This window comes from Euprymna scolopes, chromosome 36, assembly GCF_053919585.1.
Source record: "Euprymna scolopes isolate OS-2025 chromosome 36, ASM5391958v1, whole genome shotgun sequence".
NCBI classification, from domain to species: Eukaryota; Metazoa; Mollusca; class Cephalopoda; order Sepiida; family Sepiolidae; genus Euprymna; species Euprymna scolopes.
In genome coordinates this window covers 54,921,923-54,944,597 of record NC_136517.1, presented here as the reverse complement: position 1 = coordinate 54,944,597, position 22,675 = coordinate 54,921,923, and the positions used below count along the sequence as shown (strand labels likewise).

Genomic DNA, 22,675 nt, shown 5'->3' with positions numbered 1-22,675 from the left:
TTATTTATGAAAAATAATGTCTTAAATGTTGTCCATTTTTAGTTTTGCCTATTTGTGCTCTTTCCAAAACATTATTCATGACAGATTGTAGAATCTCTTAATTGCGATTTAACTCCCTTACTTCGTTTCTAATGTTTTCCTTTAATTCTAGCAGGGTTTGGGGTTTGTTAACATAGACTCTTTCTTTAAGATATCCCCACAAGAAAAAGTCGGGGTAGTCAAGTCTGGGGAACGTAGTGGCCATTTGACATTGCCATAGCGAGAGGTAATGTTGTTGGCAAAGCATTGCCTGAGAATCTCCATGGTATCTCTTGCCGTATGCGTACGTTGTTCAATGCTATACTTATCCATAATTAATTTCCAAAATATTAACGATAAAATATCTGAAATAGAGAAAAAAAATAATCATTAATAGTAAAATGGCAGATTTTCAACCCTTCAGTGACTTTTTGGACACCTTGGGTATTAGATTTCGAAGTTCCTGTGTCAATCTAACCCAAATTTTAGTTTTTTTTTTTTTTTTTCCATGCAAACATCCAAATGTAATAACTTGACCTTTTAATTTTGTTTGTAACAATTACTGTCTTCTCTGATCTGTCACCTTTTCTATTCTTTTCCAAAGGTCAACCTCATATTGTCCTATTTTAGTTTTAATGTAGTTGTTGTTATCTATGTGCATTCTGAGATAGGCTTAATTCAAAATGAACTTTTCTAAGACTTATATCCAATCTGTTGCTAAGATTGCTGAAAAAAAAAAGCGATTGGATCATTCTACTGCTCCAGAAAGTACATAAACCCTGATATAATCCTTTACTAGCTAATCATTGTTATGCATAAGAGTGTTGATATATTATAACTATTAATGCAGAAGATTATGTCCAAACATGAATATGTGTGTGACATGTGAACGAAAGAAAGTAGAAGAAATAAGTATATGCACAATTGACTTGATATAGACATTTTATTTACAAGGAGGTAACACATAGAATGAATCAAAGTACATCTATCAGTCTTAGTGCGCTATTACTTGAGTGTGTCATAATTATCATGGACAGAAGTAGTGTATCTCCACCTTCATTTACCTGGGTTCAAAGTCATCCTTTTGTTGGTGCCTGCCAGTATTTGTCTTGTCCCGTTCTTGCATCTCCACATGAGAACTCGCATAACAGGTAAAAGAGAGCATAACAGAAAAGGAGTTACCTCCCTTTGATTGTATTACTATTACTGACATAACTTATTTTAATAGAAATACTGTTGGAAAACTAGTCAAAAACAAGTTATTTCGATTTACCCACATATTTGTGATCTACTTGCATAAAAAATGTACGATTATTTAATATAAGCTATAAGCTTGATCCTGAGTAATGTAACCATTTTTGTTTACGTTACTGATTAAACTTAAATGGTTACTTTCTTCAGAATTCAGTACTTATGCAAAACAAGGACCGTGCTATCGCCATAATTTTGGGGGCAATTTACATAAAACGCTGAAAGGTGCCGAAACATTGAGCCAATGAAATAACAGCAGTCAACATCATTAACAAAAACATTTATTTGTTATCATCTGTTTATTATGAAAATAAATATTTTAACAAAAATTAATTTGGTTTACTATCAGTTTTTTTGTTATTAAAAAAAAAAAAAAAATTATTTATGAAACTTACCTTACAATAAATGCATTTTTTTTCTTGATTTTAATTTTCTTAAAATTTCGTGAAAATTGTCCAATAATTATTCTTTGTATTTTCTTTCCAACAACAAAAAGAATAGTGTTTTCATTTTTCAATTAATTTTTCATTAAATTATCTTTATAATAACAAAAAGACAATTTTTCCTTTAAAAAATTGTCCAGCAATTGTGCAAAAAAATCACAACTTTCATGTGACACCTTCATGTAATAATAGAAATAAAATATTTTGATTTAAAAAAAAAAAAAAAAAAAAAATTGGCCAACATTGGCACAAAAAAAATATGAAACTCTTATTGGATACCTTCAAGTGTTTTATGTAAATTGCTTGGAAAATTCCAACAATAGCACAGTCCTTATTCTGCATAAGTATCCAGAATTGATATATACATGAACTTATAAATTTTATTATTCCTTTTTCTCACAGAAGAGATGCCGTGAGTTTGTCTCTTTCTCTCATATCTAACCTTGATCTGACTCGTATTTCAATTAGTTATTATTTCTTAATATTTTTTCAATTCCTAATCGATCTGATGTTGAACCTGAATCTCCTTAATGCTGCAAATTTATTGTTATTTTAGCGTCAACCTCCACCCAACCCCCTTGTGTTGATACAAAGACTATATCTAAATAAATACAATATCGTCTCTGAAACGACCGTACACTATTCCTGGTTGATTTTGTCTTGATTTCTTTAAACATGTAAATGAACATATACTAATTCATTACTTTCACTTACCTCCCATTTAATCTACTTTAGCTCTAGAGGACTGACCCCCCCCCTCCTCCCCATTGAGCTGATTATATATATGCAGTATTATGGGCGACTGGTCTTAATTCATATGTATAATCCCACTTCATAAGAGTTAGCGATATAATTAATTATCCTTTGTTGTTCCCAGGCTTCAGACCATCATTTCTTATATATATCTCATACAAAATACATGTTAAAATATTCTTTAGTTTTGAGATTAAGTTATGTTTGAAAAAATCCATTTTAATTGTTCTAATTAGCTGTAATTTGAAATACTCACCAAGTTACTCATCTCTAAAACTAATTGATTGAAACATAGTTAGTCTTTTAGTTTTACTCTCTCTCTCTCTCTCTCTCTCTCTCTCTCTCTCTCTCTCTCTCTCTCTCTCTTTCACTGTACCTTGTCTGACCGTACACCCCACTTTTATTTTATAGTTTATTCACACCATCTCTCTCTCTCAAAAGTCAGAGGTAAAAATAGTTGAAAATAGCCCATTATAAATAAGAGGTATTATCATCACTTATTAATATTATTTAACCCATAGCTGGAGAGAGGGTGATATAATAAACAGAAAAACTGATTTTGTCTTTTTTATTTTTTATTTTAAATCTGACTGACTTTTCAAATTCGCTTTTTCCTGATTGAAGCAATCTAATCTGAGCTCCATGGGTAAATCCGACAGCTCACATTTTTTTTTTTTTGGTCCCCCGACAAAGAAGAGATTGGACCGAGTAATTCACTCCTGCTCATCCATTCATTTGTTCGCACTTTTCTTAATAACCTCGCCTTCGATTTTTTTTGAAAATTTTGCACAAACATTAGTCATGGGGAAAGTAAATTTTTGCCAGAACAGATTTTCCGGGATAATTCTGGTTGTCCTCTTAGGAGTATTATAGAGCTAAAATTGCCCCAAAATCGTTCGTTCATTTGTTTGTTCATACTTTTCTTAATAACCATGCCTTCCTTGGATTTCTTTTAAAATTTTGCACAAACATTAGTCATGATGAAAGTAAATTTTTCACTCATGGAAGGGGACTCAGCATACTCGGCTTGTTTTTTTTTTTTTGTTTTTTTTTCTAGTAGAAATTAAAGTTAAAAATAAAAATTGCATTTGAGGTTGTATTTCAGTAGCATTCACCCTAGGTGGGCTGAACAAACTTATTCCAAAAGTGGAAGTGTCAAAAGAATATTTAATTCAGAAGTGGTCCTCAATCGTACATATATCCCAGTTAGGGAAGAGGATAAGGTTATGTTTTCGTTGGAAGTTGTCAACGTCCTCCTACATGCAGCATCTGGTATTTCCAAATAGTCACCGGGGAATGCCGACGGGGTTACTCAGGCAATTTTTAAAATTGCAGGAGTGCCCCTCCTTTAGGGGAGCCTGCTAGGTTACCACTTTCCGGCCTTGTGCCACATTTTGCTGAGTGGACAGCAAATAAATATAGTCACCCGTCTTGTACCGACGAGTCTCAATGTTGCTTAACTAATGAGAACTGCTGTGTTAACATGATTATGCCATATTTGATTTAAAGTTGGGAGCAAGAGTATGTTCATTCCCGGATAACACCTTCTATGCCTGTTAGTTTCAAATAACAAAACCACACCAAGATCTAACAGTTTTTTTCTCTGTACTTATAAAATGCTGTACATTTGCAGTAACCTGATCATATTCTCCTTAACAATTTCTTTCATAATTTTAAGCAAGTATTCCAGAGTAACATAATCCTAATTGTTAATTGCGTTGAACTTTATAACAGGTACTCTATTTCACTATAATTATGTGCTTAACAAAAGGTATATAATTTCGGTAAGGGTGGAGACCTATGGCCTACTAAGTACAGAGGGTGTCGAACTTATAACACTTGGGCAAAACACGGCACACAATGGCATTTTATTAGTGTTTGACTGAAACATATAATTTAAAGATGTTTTTATTTATTTATTTTTTTGTCATTTTAAATGTTTATTTCCTTTAATGCTGTTTGTTGGCTTAGCCGCAGCTCTCAACTACAGGAAGTGAGGGATGTTACAGATAACACTGATCGTGCAAGTTGACAAAGAAAGAGTAAGGGTCGCACTGTGTGGTGTTCATCAGAGAAAGAGAGATTTGGGATTGAATCCAGAGCAGAATACTTCCAAGAAAAAAATCTCATTTCTTTTAGACCCCCTTAAGCTTAAGCCTTAAATTTGAAACATTATTTTTTTTAAATAAAAATTAGTCTGGATTTTGATTAAAATAAGGATTCTAGACATAAGGTTTAATGTTATATGTTGATTTTAATCTTCCTACATGGATCACAGGTGATGCAAAACTGTTTTGCAAATTAATTGTACCTGTCCTGGGATGGAAAATCTTCTAGCTTAGTTTAGTAAAGGCCATCATACAAGTGTATGAAGAAAGATAATAAGGGTTATACAGTTTTAGAATAAGAATTCTAGAGATAAGGTTTAATTTCATTATATGTTGATTTTAATCTTGCTAAGAAGACATAAAAGCAGTGCAAATCATGTTAAACAAGGAAAATTTTTGGAGTGGTGTTTTCTGAGACTAATGCCTCTCTCTCTCTCTCCCCCCCCCCCTCTCTCTCTCTCTCTCTTTCTCTCTCTCCCCCCTCTCTCTCTCTCTCTTTCTCTCTCTCTTTCTCTCTCCCCCCTCTCTCTCTTTCTCTCTCCCCCTCTCTCTCTCTTTCTCTCTCCCCCTCTCTCTCTTTCTCTCCCCCCTCTCTCTCTTTCTATCTCCCCCTCTCTCTCTCTTTCTCTCTCCCCCCTCTCTCTTTCTCTCTCCCCCTCTCTCTTTCTCTCTCCCCCTCCCTCTCTTTCAGTCTCCCCCTCCCTCTCTTTCAGTCTCCCTCTCTTTCAGTCTCCCCCTCCCCCTACCTCTCTTTCTCTCTCCCCCTACCTCTCTTTCTCTCTCCCCCTACCTCTCTTTCTCTCTCCCCCTACCTCTCTTTCTCTCTCCCCCTACCTCTCTTTCTCTCTCCCCCTACCTCTCTTTATCTCTCCCCTCCCTCTCTTTCTCTCTCCCCCGCCCTCTCTTTCTCTCTCTCTCTCTCTCTCTCTCTCTCTGTAAAATTCCCTTTTAATGTTTTCTTACATGACCATTCCCACCCTCGCTTCCAAACGTAATGCTTTCTGGGATTAATGTTTCTACTTTCTCTATGAAATTTCTCTCTTTTCAGTAACAAGAAATTCTTTATACACACGTGCGAGTGTTTATACATGCTTTCTGCTTCTTTTCACTGTCACTGTTTCATCTAGTGGTTGCTATAGATATAAGCTTCTTTTTGTGAAGAAAGGGGACACCAGGAGACGTTCGCTGAGAGTTTTATTTCTTATTTCTATAGCAACCGTTAGACAAAACTATGACGATGAAAAGAAATGGAAACACCAGCATATATGTATAAAGAGCTCTTTTTTTTTTTTTTTGTTATTGAAAATGTTACAATTTTGCTAATGATTTTGGAAAAGCAATTAAAATCGAGTTGGTTTAAAATAAGCATAAGCTCTCCATTCATCTTAATAGATTACTAAACCTTCATTAACATTTTGTTCATTAATCTCTTTGAACCTTGAAGTTTAGGATTCCAGGCTCAGTCTTTTGAAACGATTTTTGGGTTTGTATTACTGTACACATAGATTCGAAAAAGTTGTCAAAAAACAAATATATAACATATAAATGTTATCAAAGGCAAGATAAGTTACTTTTCTACCTAACTGGATATATTGTCAGTGTTTTTATTTAATTTAACATGTTTATTCAGCTCGAAAAACATACTGTGTTTACCGATGTATTGGAAAATTCAAAATGGCGCCCGACTCTCTCTTTAACACGGTACGTTTGGGAAAAGGTGCTATAAATATAAAACTAGACAAAATACTGTTAGAAACTCGCTCAATATATATTACCGTGACATAGGTTGACATATATTCGGTGTTTTTTTAATCGTATTTTGTCTAGTTTATTATTTATAACAACTTTTCCAGAACTTACCGTGTTAAAGAGAGAGTCGGGCGCCATTTTGAATTTTCCAATACATCGGTAAACAATGTATGTTTTTCGAGCTGAATAAACATGTTACATTGAATAAAAACACGAAAAATATATCCAGTTTGTTAGAAACGTAACTTATCTTGCTTTTGATAACATTTATTTCTGATATATTTGTTCTTTGACAACTTTTTAATAGAAATTGCTCCAGACAAGGCATGAAGCTACTTGATGTAAGGAGCTAAAAAAAAAAATACAACTTCGAGGTAAAAAACTAACCGATGATAATTGTAAGATGGATACATTCAGATCCAGAAAACAGCAATTCTTCTCCTATTGTCAGAAACGGTGTTCATGGAATGTGAGAACTAAAGTGCAAAATAAGGAAAATGAGTTGCATGGCTCGTGAAAGTATAAACCCAAGGTCCACTTTCTCCTCTTAAGAAGTGTTTTCCTTATTCTTATTGATCGCATAACAAAGTGTAGAATCATGATAAGTAGATAACAAACCAAAATTGCAACGAGTTCTACAAGATCAGGCCATCTGAAGATACTGGCTTCCTGACCTAAAGGACCTGTCGGTGGGGCATTAGAATACGCCGACTGCCCCCCTGCAGAGGGTAAAAGTCCCTCAATGGGGGTCCTGGATATGACCTTAAACTATATCCAGTTGTGAGGCCCCAGCTTGTGGGCTTTGGGGAGTGTGGAGCCACCCTTTAATTACCATTGCTCCCAGGTCCACTCTGACCCAGAGTGGTAGTACCTGTTAGGGTCCCAATTATGGGTTAAATAGAAACCGACGTGAAAACAACAAAAATATTCTATTAAAAAAATTTTTTCTTCAGAATGTTTGGATTTGGCATTAAATGACCCGAAAAGGGTTGATATGCCGTAAAACAAAAACAACCAACCAACCAATCCTGACCTAAAATGCACCAAACATTGTTTTTTTTTTCACCCCCTTTTCCTTAATCAGGTTCTGCAAAGCCAAAAACAATTTTCCTCTACAAAACAACCAAACCAAACACTATGAATAAATATTTGAAAATATAAAAAATTTGAAGAATAAAAACTTTTTCCAAAATTACTGGATTCAGCATTAAATAACCCAAAGCAGTGTTGGCATAAAACAAAACAACCATGAATAAATATTTGAAGATATAACGAACTTGAAGCGTAACTTTTTCAAACCCATAATTACTGAATTCGGCCTTAAATAACCTGAAAAGGGTTGATATACTCTCAAACAAAACAACCAAACCAAGATTACTTTGATGACTTCATATGTAAAATTATGAAAAATGAAGAGAAATGTTTCAGAATAACATAACTAGTGTTTTACTAATCCTTTTTTTTTTTTTTTTTAATAACTTCAAAAAACTATGATAATTGTATATTTTTTGTATATTTAAAAAAAACTAATACGATTAGAACTTAATTACCAAAAATGAATTAATCAAAGAAAAAAAAAAATATTACTCTACTCTCAAAAAATTACATCTATTATTATACTGAAACTGAATTAATCAACATTGATTTCTTTCAGGCATTTTTCCTACATATCTGAATCATACAAAATACACGCTAAAATATTCCCCAGTTTTCTCCAAGATGAGAGCAACGAATAGAAATTTAGTAAGAGATGAGTCACTTGGTGAGCTAATTGCAAGTTTGGCCAGTGGAAATTTTTTAAACATAACTCAATCCTTAAACTGAGGAATATTTCAGCATGTATTTTGTGTGATTAAAATATATAGGCAAAAGATTCTATGTATTTTAATTTCATAAAATACATGTTAAAACATTCCCCAAGCTCTGAATTTTTTCATTTTATTTTTATTTTTTTAAATATTTTAATACATCTATTTAATAGGGCTGTGACAACAGAATATTCTTTCCATTCTTTTGACTCTCGGATGTATATCCGACACAGTTAGACACACTTAATCAAACGAGAACCACATCTGTTTATATAAAAACATATAAAATATCAACAGATATATACTCAAGAGTCCAAACAATGAAAAGAATATGCTGTTATCACAGCCCTACTAATTAACCATAATTTGTAATTAACTGACTAAATTCTGTCTATCACTTTCCAACTCTCTCTGTGTTGTTTTGGCTGCCTCACTTTTAATTTATAACCTCTCCTTCTACTCCATCTTGGATTTCTCCCCTCCTCCCCCTCTCTCCAATTATTAACAGTAAAAGGTAATAAAGAAATAAAAAATAAAAGATGTTTTTTGAGTGAAAAATTCAAAATATATTTTTCTTTGTTTTTTTTCTTTTCAGTCATTATCTTCAGAAGGTGGGAAAGAGGAACTGCTAAATGGTCTTGTGACGGGTCATATCTACAGTGTTACAGATTTAAGACAGGTAAGTTCTGGAAGAGTACTTGTCCTTTTGACAAGTTCATCCAATGTTGTTATGATTAAACATTTTTTTTAAGCCTTGTTTTATAAGTTTGTTTTTTTTAGTTTTTTTTTATCGAAAACCATAAGGATATGTTAAAATTTATTTTAATCTAAGTTTTCGAAATAGTTTTCTTTTTCATTGTTTGATGTTAAGTATGTGATACGATGTGGTCCCGCATATGACCCCCAACATTGTTGCCATGGTCTTCCCCTTCATCTTCTTTTCTGGCTGTGTTGTGATCTCTCATGTTGGTGACTGTTAAAGGGGTGTGCACTGATTCAAAAGTATAAAAAATAAAGTAAAACAAAAGAAAACACAGACTTTGAGACTTTCAGTAAATATTAGTTACACTTTGGGTGTGTGTGAGACACCATCAACCCTCTACACATCTTAATTTATCTGTTAAGACAGAATTAATCAGTTGATTTATCGATTCATCTTGATCTCCCAAAATTCTCCCGATCTTGTCCAAGCTATAATCTGTTTAACTGTCTCCAACTGGCCATTGTTCGACCTTCAAACTCCTTACTGTCCTAAATTGGACACTGTCTCGATTTTAACTATCAACCGTCACACCCAAGACTGTCCCCAGCCATTCCCAACTGTCATAAAAACTTTTGCAAAATCCATCGCTACTTCTAAAACTAATTTAAAAATATATTGACCTTTTGACCCAAACCTTGACTAACAATCCCACTTCAGCTTCTTTTTGTCTTCCTTGGTGAACAATTTCCTCTCTATTGTTCTGCCAATAAACCCATTTGCTATACTTTTGTTTTTTCCTGATAAACTTATTTTATTTTGTCTTTTGTTATACTTCTTTGTTCGCTTTCTCTCCCCCTCCCCTCAATTCTCAACATTTTTTTTTGGGGGGGGGGGTTATTTTGCGATCTAACCAGAACCGATATGTTAACGTGATTATGCTTTGACTTTCTCGATGATTCGGATGTGATATGTTTTTCTCATGAAGGAAATTTCTCAGATGATTAAAAATACAAAAAAAAATGGTGTTTTGTTTTATATATTTTTCAGTTGTTACTTCCATCGGAACAAGGAAATATATCTGTGACTCTTATCCGTGTACGCAATCCATGGGGAAGACGCATTGAATGGAATGGTCCATGGAGTGTCAGGTTAGGACACAAGCTTTGTTTTATGTTATTGAATTCTTCTGATCTTGAGTGTTATTTTGACAACATTTCGGTCAATGTAACCTTAGAAGTCTTAAGTAATTTGCGGTTCTATTTTGAGTGTCGCCTACACTGATCCATGACGTTGTGGATAAAGTACTTAGAAAAATTCAGTTGTAAGTTATAGTCTTCTAGAGATTGAAGGTCCAATCCTCAGTGTGGATGACACTCAAAATACAATTATGAATTATCCTCGAATGGCTTTTGAGATTTGATAAATGGTAACCTCTTAGTTTAAAAAAAATGTCAAAATTCATTGAGCGCAAAATAATTAATGTGACTGAAATAGGGATTTTAAAAAATGTATTCATTTTCAGCTGACAAACAATTCATTTGACTGAAATAGGAAGTTGTACAAGAATTAAAGAAAGAAAACAATTATTTTATAAAAAAATCTCCAATACTTGAAGGAACATGGCTGCCCACATTAGTTTAGATAAATCATGGTGAACAATAAAAAAATTATACATAGCGATTCTAATAATGTTAAGACTCAAAATTTTAGAAGCTATGTTCATAAATACTAGACAACCTAAAATAAATTAAATGGAATACGTACATCAAATCTGTTGCCAAAACCGCTGGAAAAATGGTAGGATCCTTCTATCGATCCAGTAAATATCTCACTGCTGATGCAATTCTCTATCTATATAAGAGCCAGATACATCCAAGGATGGAGTACTGTTGCCACATATGGGCAGGAGCTGCTAGAAAAGACTTGTCCTGCCTTGATAGGGTTCAAAATAGACTTCGTGGCCTGGTGGGAGATGTCCTTTTCTCTTCGCTGCAACCTCTGTCTCACAGAAGAGATGTTGCGAGTTTGTCTCTGCTTTATCGTTATTTTCATGGAAAGTGTTCAACTGAGCTTCAATCTATAGTCCCCCCTCGCCAAACTTTCACAAGAAACACTAGACTAGCTGAAAACATTATCAATAATTTCCCCACTCTTTATCTGTACCTAAACCTAATCATAGATTCCATGATCAAAGCTTCTTTCTAAGAACTGCACGCCTGTGGAATTGTCTTCCGTTTTCCTGCTTTCCAGCTTTCTATAATATGGTTGTCTTCAAGTCCAACGTGAACAAGTTTCTGATGAGCCGTTCCACTTAAGTTAACAAATTTACCAAACTTCCATTACTATCGATTACTGTATTGTCCTTTTGACTACTCTACACTCTTTAACCCTTATCCTTGAGTGGCCTATCGGCCTTGATAAGTGGTGACGTTTATGTAAAAAAAAAAAATAACATTAATTACGAATCTAGTCATAATATCTTAAAGTGTCTAGCTTTGTAATTAACTATAAAAAAAAAACATTTAAAATATTGTAAACTTTAGATTTAACTATTTCGTGAGTTTCTCAATTGACCTTTGAAAATACTGTACACTTTATTCAGCCACGTCGCTAATACGTAACTATGTTCTTGCATGTAGCATTCGTTACCCATACAGATTTAAAAAAACTAAATTGCGACATCATTTAAACTCAGCAGACATAAAGAGACGCCTGGTGACGACTGGGAGAATTCAGTCTAACATATGTGCAAAAATATGGAACCAAAATGCATCCTACTTACAATAATTTAATAGAAGCACAAGAAGGATCATATGAAAAGTAGTAACGTATGTTTGAATAATATATATGAGCATGTATAGATACAAAACCTTGGAAGTATAGTAATCCCAACCATATAAAAAAAGCTCAATACAACCAAGATAGGAAATAGAGCTTGTCATAGAACAACACAATTTAAGACTGTAAATTATATTTTACATGAATTTATTGGTTTTTTTTTTTTTTTTTTTACATGGTAAACACCACTTATCAAGGCCCGGAATCCACTTGGAGATAAGGGTTATTGTGTGTACAGTAATCAATGGGATAATATCGTAGTAATCATTAGTATTGGATATTTGATAAAGTGTCTTACTTAAAGGGGCGATTCATCAGGAATTTGTTAACGTTGGACTTGAAGACATCCATGTTGTAGTCAGGTGGGAAACAGGCAAGCGGCAGAGAGTTTCACAGGCGTGCAGTTCTAAGAAAGAAGCTTTGTTCATGGAATCTACATTTTGATTTAGGCAGAGATAAAGAATGGGGAAAATTATTGACAGTTGCCTCAAGCTAGGATTAACTCCACCATTTAGACAACAATCAACGCTTCTAATTGTAATGCTACTTTGGCTATTGATAAGTAGATATTGCATAGCGTGTTGTCTGTTATAGGAGGAAATACAGGGAGTTGATGGCCTTCGTCGCACAGGGTAGAATTAGCTGCAAAGTTCTTGGCAACTAGTTTAGCCTTGTCTGATGCTTACGAGATGACCTCAGGTCCATTGATGATGGTTGGGATAGAACGCATACTTCTGTTCAGGATTTTGTTTGCTATTTGCCAAAACTGGTGGGAACCAAGCCGCTGCTCAGCAGGATATGCAAATAAGAAATATTGAGATTTCCTTAATCCGCAGAGTTTCAAGCGTAATTCATGTAAAATATAATTTACAGTCTTAAATTGTGTTCTTATATTATTTATTTATCACTCCAAATTATGCATGAAGCCACTTGATGCAAGAAAAAAAACTACTTCAAGGTAAAAAGTAGCCAATAAGTGTTGATAGATTTCAACCAAGAAAACAGCAATTCTTCCTCCTTTGCCAGAAACATCGCTCGTGGAATGCGAGAATTAAAGGACAAAATAAGGAAAGCGATAGTCATGAGGCTGCCAAGAGTTTCACTTTTTTTTACTCTGTACTATTTTGTTTGATTTCTTAAAAAAAAAACAATGTCAAAATTCATTGTGACTGAAATAGGGATTTTAAAAAATGTATTCATTTTCATCTGACAAACAATTTATTTGACTGAAATAGGAACTTGTACAAAAATTAAAGAAACAAAAACAATTATAATATAAAAATTCCCCAGCACTTGAAGGAACATGGCTGCCCACATTACAGCTTAGATAAATCATGGTTGAAAATTATACATGGCGATTCTTATGTTAAGACTCAAAATCATAAAAACTAGACAACCTAAAATAAATAACATTAATTACGAATCTAGTCACAATATCTTAAAATGCCTAGCTTCGTAATCTATCTATATATCTATAAAAGTGAATGTGTCTGTGTATCTGTATGTGAGTGTACATTTCCCTACACAATAACTCTCAATTTTAAGTCTACAGACTCGAAATTTGATATACAGGGTACTGAGATTTGGGAAAATCTTTGTGATCGGGTCTCGGCCAGAAATTTGGCTGTTAAGGGGTCAAAGTTCAACGATTTGACCTTTGAGAACTCTACCAAACTCCTCCGACAATTTTGGGTTTAAACACTTGAAATTTTAGATATAGGTTCCTTGAATATGGATCTAACTTAATAACTTGATTTGAGCCCCAAACAATGAATTTTAAGGGGTCATAATAGGGGTCAAAGTTTAAAAAAATTTGATCTCTTCTGTCTCTACCAAATTACTCAGACAATTTCTGGTCTAAACATTTGAAATTTTACATAAAGAGTATTCAGAGATAGGGCAAGCTTTTTAATTGGTTTGGGTCGAAAATGTTTAGTTACCAATATATAAATGTATGTATGTTTGCATGTGTGCCTAAAACTGTCGACAGAGGCGACGGATTTTACCAAGATCAGTATCGTTTTAAAGTCCGACTTTTCAGACGACAAATATCAAAAAATTGGCTAAAAACATTAATATCTTCACCTTCAACTGGGCACTTTTCGCCGATATTTTTGAAAGTCATCCTCTCCTTTCGATTGTCTAGCCTTAATTTAAACCTACGTCACTTCTGGTTTGGCGGTGGTTGTAACAGCAAAGACATCAGGTTTTTTCCCTCGTTCTTTTCCTCCTTCGCGGTACGGGTTCAAGCCTGCCTTTCTACTACCACTTTTTTTTTTTTTTTTTTTTTTTTTGCTCAACATACACATCCAAACACCCGGGCAACGCCGGGCTGAAGTGCTAGTATATCTATAAAAGTGAAAATGTCTGTCTGTGTGTGCGTACACTTCTCTACCAAATAACTCTGTCAATTTTCGGTCTAGAGACTAGAGATTTGACATAAGGGGTATTGAGATTTGGGAAAATCTTTGTGATCGGGTTTCAGACGGAAATTTGTCTATTAAGGGATCAAAGTTCAACGATTTGACCTTTGATAACTCTACCAAACTCCTCCACCAATTTTGGATCTAAACACTTGAAATTTTAGATATAGGTTACTTGCACATGGATCTAACTTCATAATTTAATTTGAGCTCAAAACAATAAATGTTAAGAGGTCATAATTGGGGTCAAAGTTTTAAAAAAATTGACCTCTGCAGCCTCTACCAAATTACTCAGCCAATTTTTGGTCTAAACATTTGAAATTTTACATAAAGAGTATTCAGACATGCAGAAAGCTTTTTAATCAGTCTTTGGGTGAAAATTTGGCTGGCAAAAGTTTACAGAGTTGACCATTGCAGACTCTGCCAAACTCCTCCGCCAATTTTGGGTCTAAACACTTGAAATTTTAAATGTAGGTTACTTGGACATGGATCAAACATTTTAATTTAATTTGAGCCCAAAACAGTAAATGTTAAGGGGTCAAAATTGGGGTAAAAGTTTTTTAAAATTTGACGTCTGTGGTCTCTACAAACTTTTATCTATGGTAGTTAAGGTAGTCTATAATATAGAAAGGCATTACCATACATATTCACATTTTTTAATATATACATATGCACATAAAGTTATGAACAGTACATAGGGCCCAAGCAAAGCTGGGTGGAACTGCTAGTTAACTATAAAAACTATAAAAAAAAAATTCTGGTTTTAATTTGAACATAAATACGAAACCTTGGAAGCCTTGTAACTAAAAATCAGATATGGCGGCATAAGAAGGCATCTTATGTGCGCTAAATTCGATTGTTTGTTTCTTGGGAAGAGTGCCTATAAATACTACAAGTGTTTCTTTATCCTTATGTTTTTGCATTTCCTCTTATCTACATTTTTTTTCACCAAATCCTTTTTCATTCAATGGAAAAAAAAAAAAAAAAATTTCCAACTGTTTTCTGAAGAACATACATTTATTTTTGATGAGTTGTTTAGTGGGCTTCCACTATTCAAAGAAACGTGTGCAAGACATACTTCATAAAAATATGACTAAAATATTATCGTCTGCAATGATAACTAACGATATATAGGTCATCAACAGCCGGTTCTGCTGTATCACAGCTCTTCAGCATGGCTAAACTAGCAATTGCCTCAAGCTAGGATTAACTCCACCATTTAGACGACAATCAACGCTTCTAATTGTAATGTTACTTGGCTGTTGATAAGTAGATATATGAAATTTCAATGATCAACATCGACTAAGCACCTTTCCTTATACGCTAGTGGCAGTTTATTATTTCATTCTTTAATATGCTCAACCCAAGAAATAGTGCATTTATAGTCATCCACATTTTCACTGTACCACAGGTCTTCAGATACATTGCCAAGGCTGCTACAAAGAAAGTGGGCTCTCCTTATCATGCTAGAAAGTTACTTACACCTGAAAGTATCCTGTACTTCTACAAGGCCACCATTCACCCATGTATGGGGTACTGTTGTTACATTTGGGATGGTGCATCTGCTACTAGTCTCTCATTCCTGGACAGGGTTCAAAAGAGAGTCACCAACCTGATAGGTCCTGAACTGTCACCTGAGCTTCAACCTCTGTCCCATCGACGAGATGTTGCATCCCTCTACCTGTTCTACAAGTATTTTAATGGTGGATGTTCTGACGAACTACAAGCCCTTGTACCCCCTTGACGTAAATACCTCCTGACAAGCAGCAAAATCCCACCCCTACATAGTAGAGATGCTTAGATGTAAGAAAGCTGTTTACTCTAATAGTTTCTTCCTCCAGAACTGCTAGACTTTGGAACTCCCTACCAGGTTCTTGCTTTCCCAACTGTACTGACATGCAGAAGTTCAAGTGTAATGTGAACAGACATCTAGCTGCTGAACTCTCTATATAATACCCCACTTATGTCCCCAATAGTAGCCCCCTACATTAAAGTGGCACTGTGCCTTGTTTGGGGTGAAATTGTAATAAAAAAAAAAAAAAAGAAAAAAAATGCTTCAAGCTAGCATTGAAATTCAACTATCTATGACAGTCAGCGCTTCTAACTATTATATTTAACTTCCTTATGGATAGTAGATTGGGTTAACTCTTTAATAAAACACATCAAATGTGATAATATAATCCAGAACTTGACACTCAATAAAATCAAAAAATCAAATATCAAGGAACAAAAAAATTTTGATGTGCATGTAAGGATTTTATAAAAAGCTTTTCAAAGGCAAATTTAAAAAAAAAATACTAAAAAGAAATCTTTAAGTAATCCCCAGAAATATATAAATATAAAAACAAACCTCCAACTAATGGAAAGGGAGAGGATATGGAGATTGACTCGTGAAAAAAATAGTCAGTTTGCAGAAACCTGAAGTTGAAATCAATGTACAAGATTATTAACCCTAACATGAGCATTATTTTAAAATAAAATAATAGCTAGAGTATTAATTACGTGATTTTAAAAGGAAAAATTTGTTATGTTTGTAAAATGAATGTAAATTTATATCTATCTTGTGCCAACTCTCTAAGCAAAAGATTATTAAACCTAGCACTAACATTATCTATCTATCTGTCTATCTCTTATATATATATAAAGGCAAAATATGTGTGCATATTTTTTGTATGTCCGGCAAAGGCTTTTTTGAGGGGGGGTACTATTTCTTAGAACTTTTTATATACTGTCTAGATCATAATATCTATGATTTGCGAACGCGCATCGCATCTAGATTTATTTACATCTACTATTACAAAAATTTTGCTATTTCATATAAAAGCGAAACTAATCTGAAACAAAGCTGTGGTTCCCAACTTTCGTGCCGGAAACGTCCAGAAAGCAATCAGCTTTTGATCAATGCATGGGAAACTCCTTATATCAGACAATTGCTATTCAGTTGGACATTCCCTTTTTATAGGGAGCTGGTCCCCACCCCAACATCTTGGGGAAACAAACAACCAAGGTTGGAAAGAAAAACTGCCCCACAGCAAAAGTTAACTGCGGGATTTCATTTGACCTCATTAAATTCACGCACCTGTCAATTAAGTTTTAATTGTTAAATTAAAATACTTTTCTGTTACTCTACGTTGTAAGCAAGTGGTAACATGTCAGGATTTTTTTCCACCTTTGCCTCAAGGTTCCGGGTTCGATCCTACCTACCTACCAAAACTTTTTTTTCTTTTACCACAAGGGCGATGCCGGGCACATCCATGTTGTTTTCTTTTTTTTTTTTTCTATCATTTTCGTTGCTCCCCCCCCCCCCGATATTTTAAAGTGAAACTGATGACGTGAAGCTGAAAGCAAATCAGCTTTGATCATACAGTGAAAACCATCATATCAGACAATTGCTATTCATTCGGATGCTCCCATTTCTTATGGGGAGCTGGTTTTCCCCCCAACAACTTGGGGAAACAAAACCAAAACAACTGCCTCATAGCCAAAGTTAAGTGCGGGATTTCATTTCCCGATGACGTGATGTTTGACCTCATTAAATTTACGCACCTGTCACATAACTTTTTAATCATTTCATTTCATCCACTCTCATTCCACTGCCTTCGTATAGTCGAGGTAAGTTATCACGCTTTTTCTTTTTTTTTTTTTCGCTGTCACCACAATGATTCGGGTTTGAGCCTACCTCCCTCCCCCAATTTTTTTTTTTTTACACCGACAAACACCCAGGCAACGCCAGGCATCCTCGCTAGTCTATAATATAAATCTCACCTGTCTGTTTAAATGTATGTATGTATGTATTTGCCTAAAACTTTTGACAGAAGAGACGCATTTTCATGAGATCAGTATCATTTCGAAGGTCGAACCTACGGGCAACAAATATCGAAAAATTGACTAAAAACATTCTTTCACCCTCAACTAGGTATTTTTCTACAAGGAGGGCACGCTGATATTTTCGAAAGATCCCCTCTTTTCGATTGACTAGCCTTAATTTAAACTTTTGCCACTTCCGGTTTGGCACTCGATGCAACAGCAAAAACGTCACGTTTTTTTGTTTTTTTTTCATACTCTTTTCCACCTTCGCAATACGGGTTCGAGTTTGCCTGCCTACTACCATTTTTTGCTTAACACACACCTACAAACAACCGGGCAACATCAGGCACCCAGGCTAGTTTTAAAATAAAATAAGAGCTAGAGTACTAATTATGTGCTTTTAAAAGGAAAAATTTATGTTTGTAAAATGAATGTGAATCTATACCTATCTGGCATTACCTTGTGCCAATTCTGTAAGCAAACGAGCTAGTATTGTACAAGTTATTTATTTATTATATTTGTTTTTTGTAGACATCGTTTTGGGGTATAAGGGTTGTATCACATTTTAACAATGATGTTGATGTAGCCTCTTAACCCCTCTGGTAAAGCAGCTACTAGAATGACTATGAAGTGCTGAGCCAAAAATTTGGTAGGTTATCTATGCTAGGCTTTATGTAATTCTGGAATCCATTCAGCTTTTGCTTTATTGTTCCAGCTGTTATCTCTGGCTCTGGCATTTCTGGCTTACTTTCAATGCTTTCAGCCACATTTAAGATTCACTTGAACTCTTGATTGTATGTACCTTCATTCTTAAATGCCTCCAATAATCCTTCAGCTCTTGCTTTTCCAGCAGCTTTTCTATCATGATTGTGTCTCTTATCAAATTTCTATTGAACATTTGTGTATTTTCTTGTAATCGTTTGGTTTCAGTCCCCTCCCTCCCCTGTTCTTGCTCTCCTTTTTTCTTTTTTTTTTTTAAATTCTCTTTGCAAGTGGTGGTATCCTTGTTTCCAAGCTCCTTTACTGTGTTCTTCAGACCCCCTTACTTTTGTCCCATATTTTAAACTAAGCTTGCAGATGATGTCCTTCAGCCATCCCTGCACTGTAGGGGTGACAAGGAATTGTTTGGTTTCCACAAAAGTTCGCTTAAAGAATGACTTGTAATTAAACATAGAAATGTATAAGTTTTCATATATTACATATTTGTTTTCACACCAGATTCTATTTGAATAAAAATGTTTTTAACCACTATTTAGTAATAACAAATGAAAGAAGGCATTAGTAATGCTATGTATTATTAACAAACTTTGCTGCTGATAGCAAAAACGATTTTGTAATTTGCGTTTGCTGCTGAAAAGAAAGATGGCTTCTCTGCAAAAAATATTCCGAACAGGATATACGAAATGTGCAAAAGAAATTAAAGCAAATCAAAACGTATTGTTGCTAATAATATGCACCAATGATCACCAAAAGAACAAGTATATGAAATGCTATTTTGATCTGACTTAAAGAATCTGAAAGACTTAACTTTATAGATTAGATTTCTATATATAAATAGCATATAAATAGCATCCAACATGATGTTATCTAACTATAAATAAGCACCTCTGTGTACTATATTGCTCCTAGCTCTGAACCCTATATTATCATTATGTACTTTGTTGTTATAGTTTACTAGCAGGGCTACCTACTATTGCCCAGAGCAAAAGTGTAACATATTTGTATTAAAACTTCTATCACTCTATTTGTCTCTCTCTCTTTCCCTCTCTCCATCCTCTGATTTCCCCCTTCCTCTTTCTCTTCCACCCAGCCGATTTCTCACTTTGGACATAGACAAATTGTTTTTATATATTCCTCAAGGAATGAGTCTGGATATGAGAATTAACTCTTTGTAAAAAAAAATCAGTTACTTCCCTTAGTTAGTACACAATCTGACTGAAAAATTGCCCCCACGTCGTTTGACAAAATTACTGCCAGTTTAGGGTCAAAGAATGAATAATTTTAGATTATTCACCCAGGGCAATGCTAATCAAAAAAACTACTAACTTTGTTTTATCGTTTTTCACTTTTAGCTGAACATATAAATATCGTACACATAGACAACTGCCCATTATAGATGAATGCCTAGCATGACTAAAGATCCTATGATGTTATTGCAAAATGCTGTAATACAAAATCAGTATTATCATTGGATTTCTTGTCTCAATGAAACCAGATTAGGGTAGGCTGAGACAAAATACAAACTTTTCTGCTAAGCTTCATTATGGGTCCTAAAAGTTATTGTACATGAAAAACATTAGTGCAATTTTTTTGCTGATTGATTTATGTTAAAGGGCCTCAACTTTTAATGAAAAAATGACTTATACTTGCATTGTTGTATATTACATTGGAAATAATTTCAATTTTACTAAATATAAACTAAACTAGTAAGTGTTAGAAACAAGCTCACATTAGGAATCTTGTATTCGAAATTGTTTATTTTGGCAGTTTATACAATTAAAATTACATTTACAAGGAAATTTAAATTCCTGTTTAGAAGGATTTTCATTTTCATTGATTTTTTTTTTTTTTTTCAGTCTGTTTTATCATCGTCAATATTTAAACCATAGTTTTACATTGGGACAGGAAGGGTGTTGTTGTTGTTGATAATGATAATAATAATAATAATGATGCACATTGTAAGAAATATGCATATACATAATTATATAATATGCATGTATATGTAAAAATATAATTAAAGGTTGGGACCCCTAAGCAAAAGAATTTTACAGCCAAACTTCATATTATTGCTAATGATACCTTTTAACAACTTTATAGACCCATAATATGAAAAAAAAATCTTTTTTTCACACTACCCTATTGTACGAGGCATATAATGGGACATTATAACTCATGGAAAAAGCCTTTTAATCATAAATAAACAGACAAGAAAATTATCTCTAGGTGGACAGGACTTTTGTATATTTTAGCATTGATGTATGCCAATGCTGAAGTAAAATAAAAACACATACTGTGTATCATATATATATATATATATATATAAATATATATATATATATATATATATATATATATATATATATAAAGAACAAGTAGTTAATAAAACATGTTAAAAAACACTTTGGAAAAGAGTTAAAAACATATTTAATTTTAAAAAGGAAACACTAAATAAATGGATAGTCCTTAATCCGTGGAGTTTCAAAGAAATACTTTCCTTCTCATCAGAGGGTAGGATTTAGCAAAATCCAGGATCGGATTTTGCCATAGATCTTACTTGATAACAAAAAGTGAAGCAGAGGGAACAGGGTGAATAAAAAAAGTGATTTCATGTGAATGGATAGTCTGGTGAAGGGTAAAATTTCCAATGACGGTAAAATCCAAAGATGCAGAATCCAAGAAAGTTAAAATTCCATTCGCACAGGTAATCCAAGGGAACCGCATAATTGGAAGATGATCCAAAGTAATCCAAAAGGCAGAAATCCGTGGAATAATTCACAAATAGGTACAAAGAAATGGGAATGAATTCCAATATATTATTAAAAGAAAGATAAAATGTGCGTAAAAAAGAACTGGAACAAATATACAGCTCGACTGTCGAGGCAAGATTGAATTAAAGAAAAAAAAAAAAAATATATATATATATATATATATATATATATATATATATAATATTGTTTTAGTGACGTTATATAATTTAAAAATTTAATAATTATATGAAGCAGAAGACCCCATATTTCAGCAATCATGATAAGAAATATTTTCATCTTTTATCATTTTGTAGATCGGTCGAATGGCTCAGTATTCCTTCTGATGAGAGGGAGAAATTGGGTTTAATATTTCACGACGAAGGAGAATTTTGGTAAGTTTTTTCTTTTTTTTTCTTTTTAAAACTTTGTCTTGATAGTATGGATTTCAAGTGTAGACTTGTGATGGTTATTAATGTTTTAATGTGAAATCATCGATACAAGTTCAAGTTTAGATGAGGCAGTCACATTTCACTAATACCCTTGGAATCTTGTATGTTTTATTTTATACATTTTTATAGCAACACATGTTGAAGTAGATACTTTACAGTCTTTCAGCTAAGAGCCCTAAGGACTCACCTTAATCAGAGAAACACGTTGACTCAACTGACTGCGAACCTTCAACAAGACCAATTGCATTCTTGAGCAGCCAACATGCCTTGTTTGGGGTGAAATAACAAAAAAAAATGCATCAGTTGAGAAAATCATGTGAGAATTTAGAGCTTAGACAGTTGGCTCGATTCAAATCCAATGCCAGCAATAAATCAAGGTTCAATTTCGAATCTTGCTTATTTTGAAATTTTTTTTTTTACTTCAAAAGTGAAGAGTTGTTTGTGTATCAATACACCAACCAAATCACAACTCTACAAAACATAAGATGCTGCATGTACATGTAAACAAAATGGATCTTATATGTATCTGCTATAATTGCTGTCAGTTTTTTTTTTTATAGTAATCGCTCCAGACAAAGCATGTAGCTACTTAAAGTAAACAGCTAAAAAAAAATTACCACTTCAAGGTCAAAAACTATCCAAGGCTAAATGTCAGATTGATAGATTCCTCCCAGAAAACAATTCTTCCCTCTTTGTCAGAAACATTGCTCATGGAATGTGAGAACTAATTGACGGAATAAGAGAAGCGAGAGTTTGGATCTTGGATTTGGTGATCCAAGATCAGATTTCTACTTTCTTTTAGGAATTCATTTGTTTTCAAAATTTAATATTTGATAATAAATTTGTGGAAAAATTTCT

The 22,675-nt window shown here is 33.8% G+C and overlaps 1 protein-coding gene across 1 annotated transcript in view; it reads left to right on the top strand.

Moving 5' to 3' along the window:
• The window catches only part of LOC145260498 (calpain-9-like), a 214,674-nt gene that overhangs the window by 97,465 nt on the left and 94,534 nt on the right, over nucleotides 1-22,675 (top strand). The window contains exons 5-7 of the mRNA XM_080118609.1: nucleotides 8,726-8,809; nucleotides 9,881-9,981; nucleotides 21,683-21,760. Coding sequence (XP_079974735.1) covers nucleotides 8,726-8,809; nucleotides 9,881-9,981; nucleotides 21,683-21,760 — 263 coding nt within the window. The remainder of the gene's footprint in view (nucleotides 1-8,725; nucleotides 8,810-9,880; nucleotides 9,982-21,682; nucleotides 21,761-22,675) is intronic.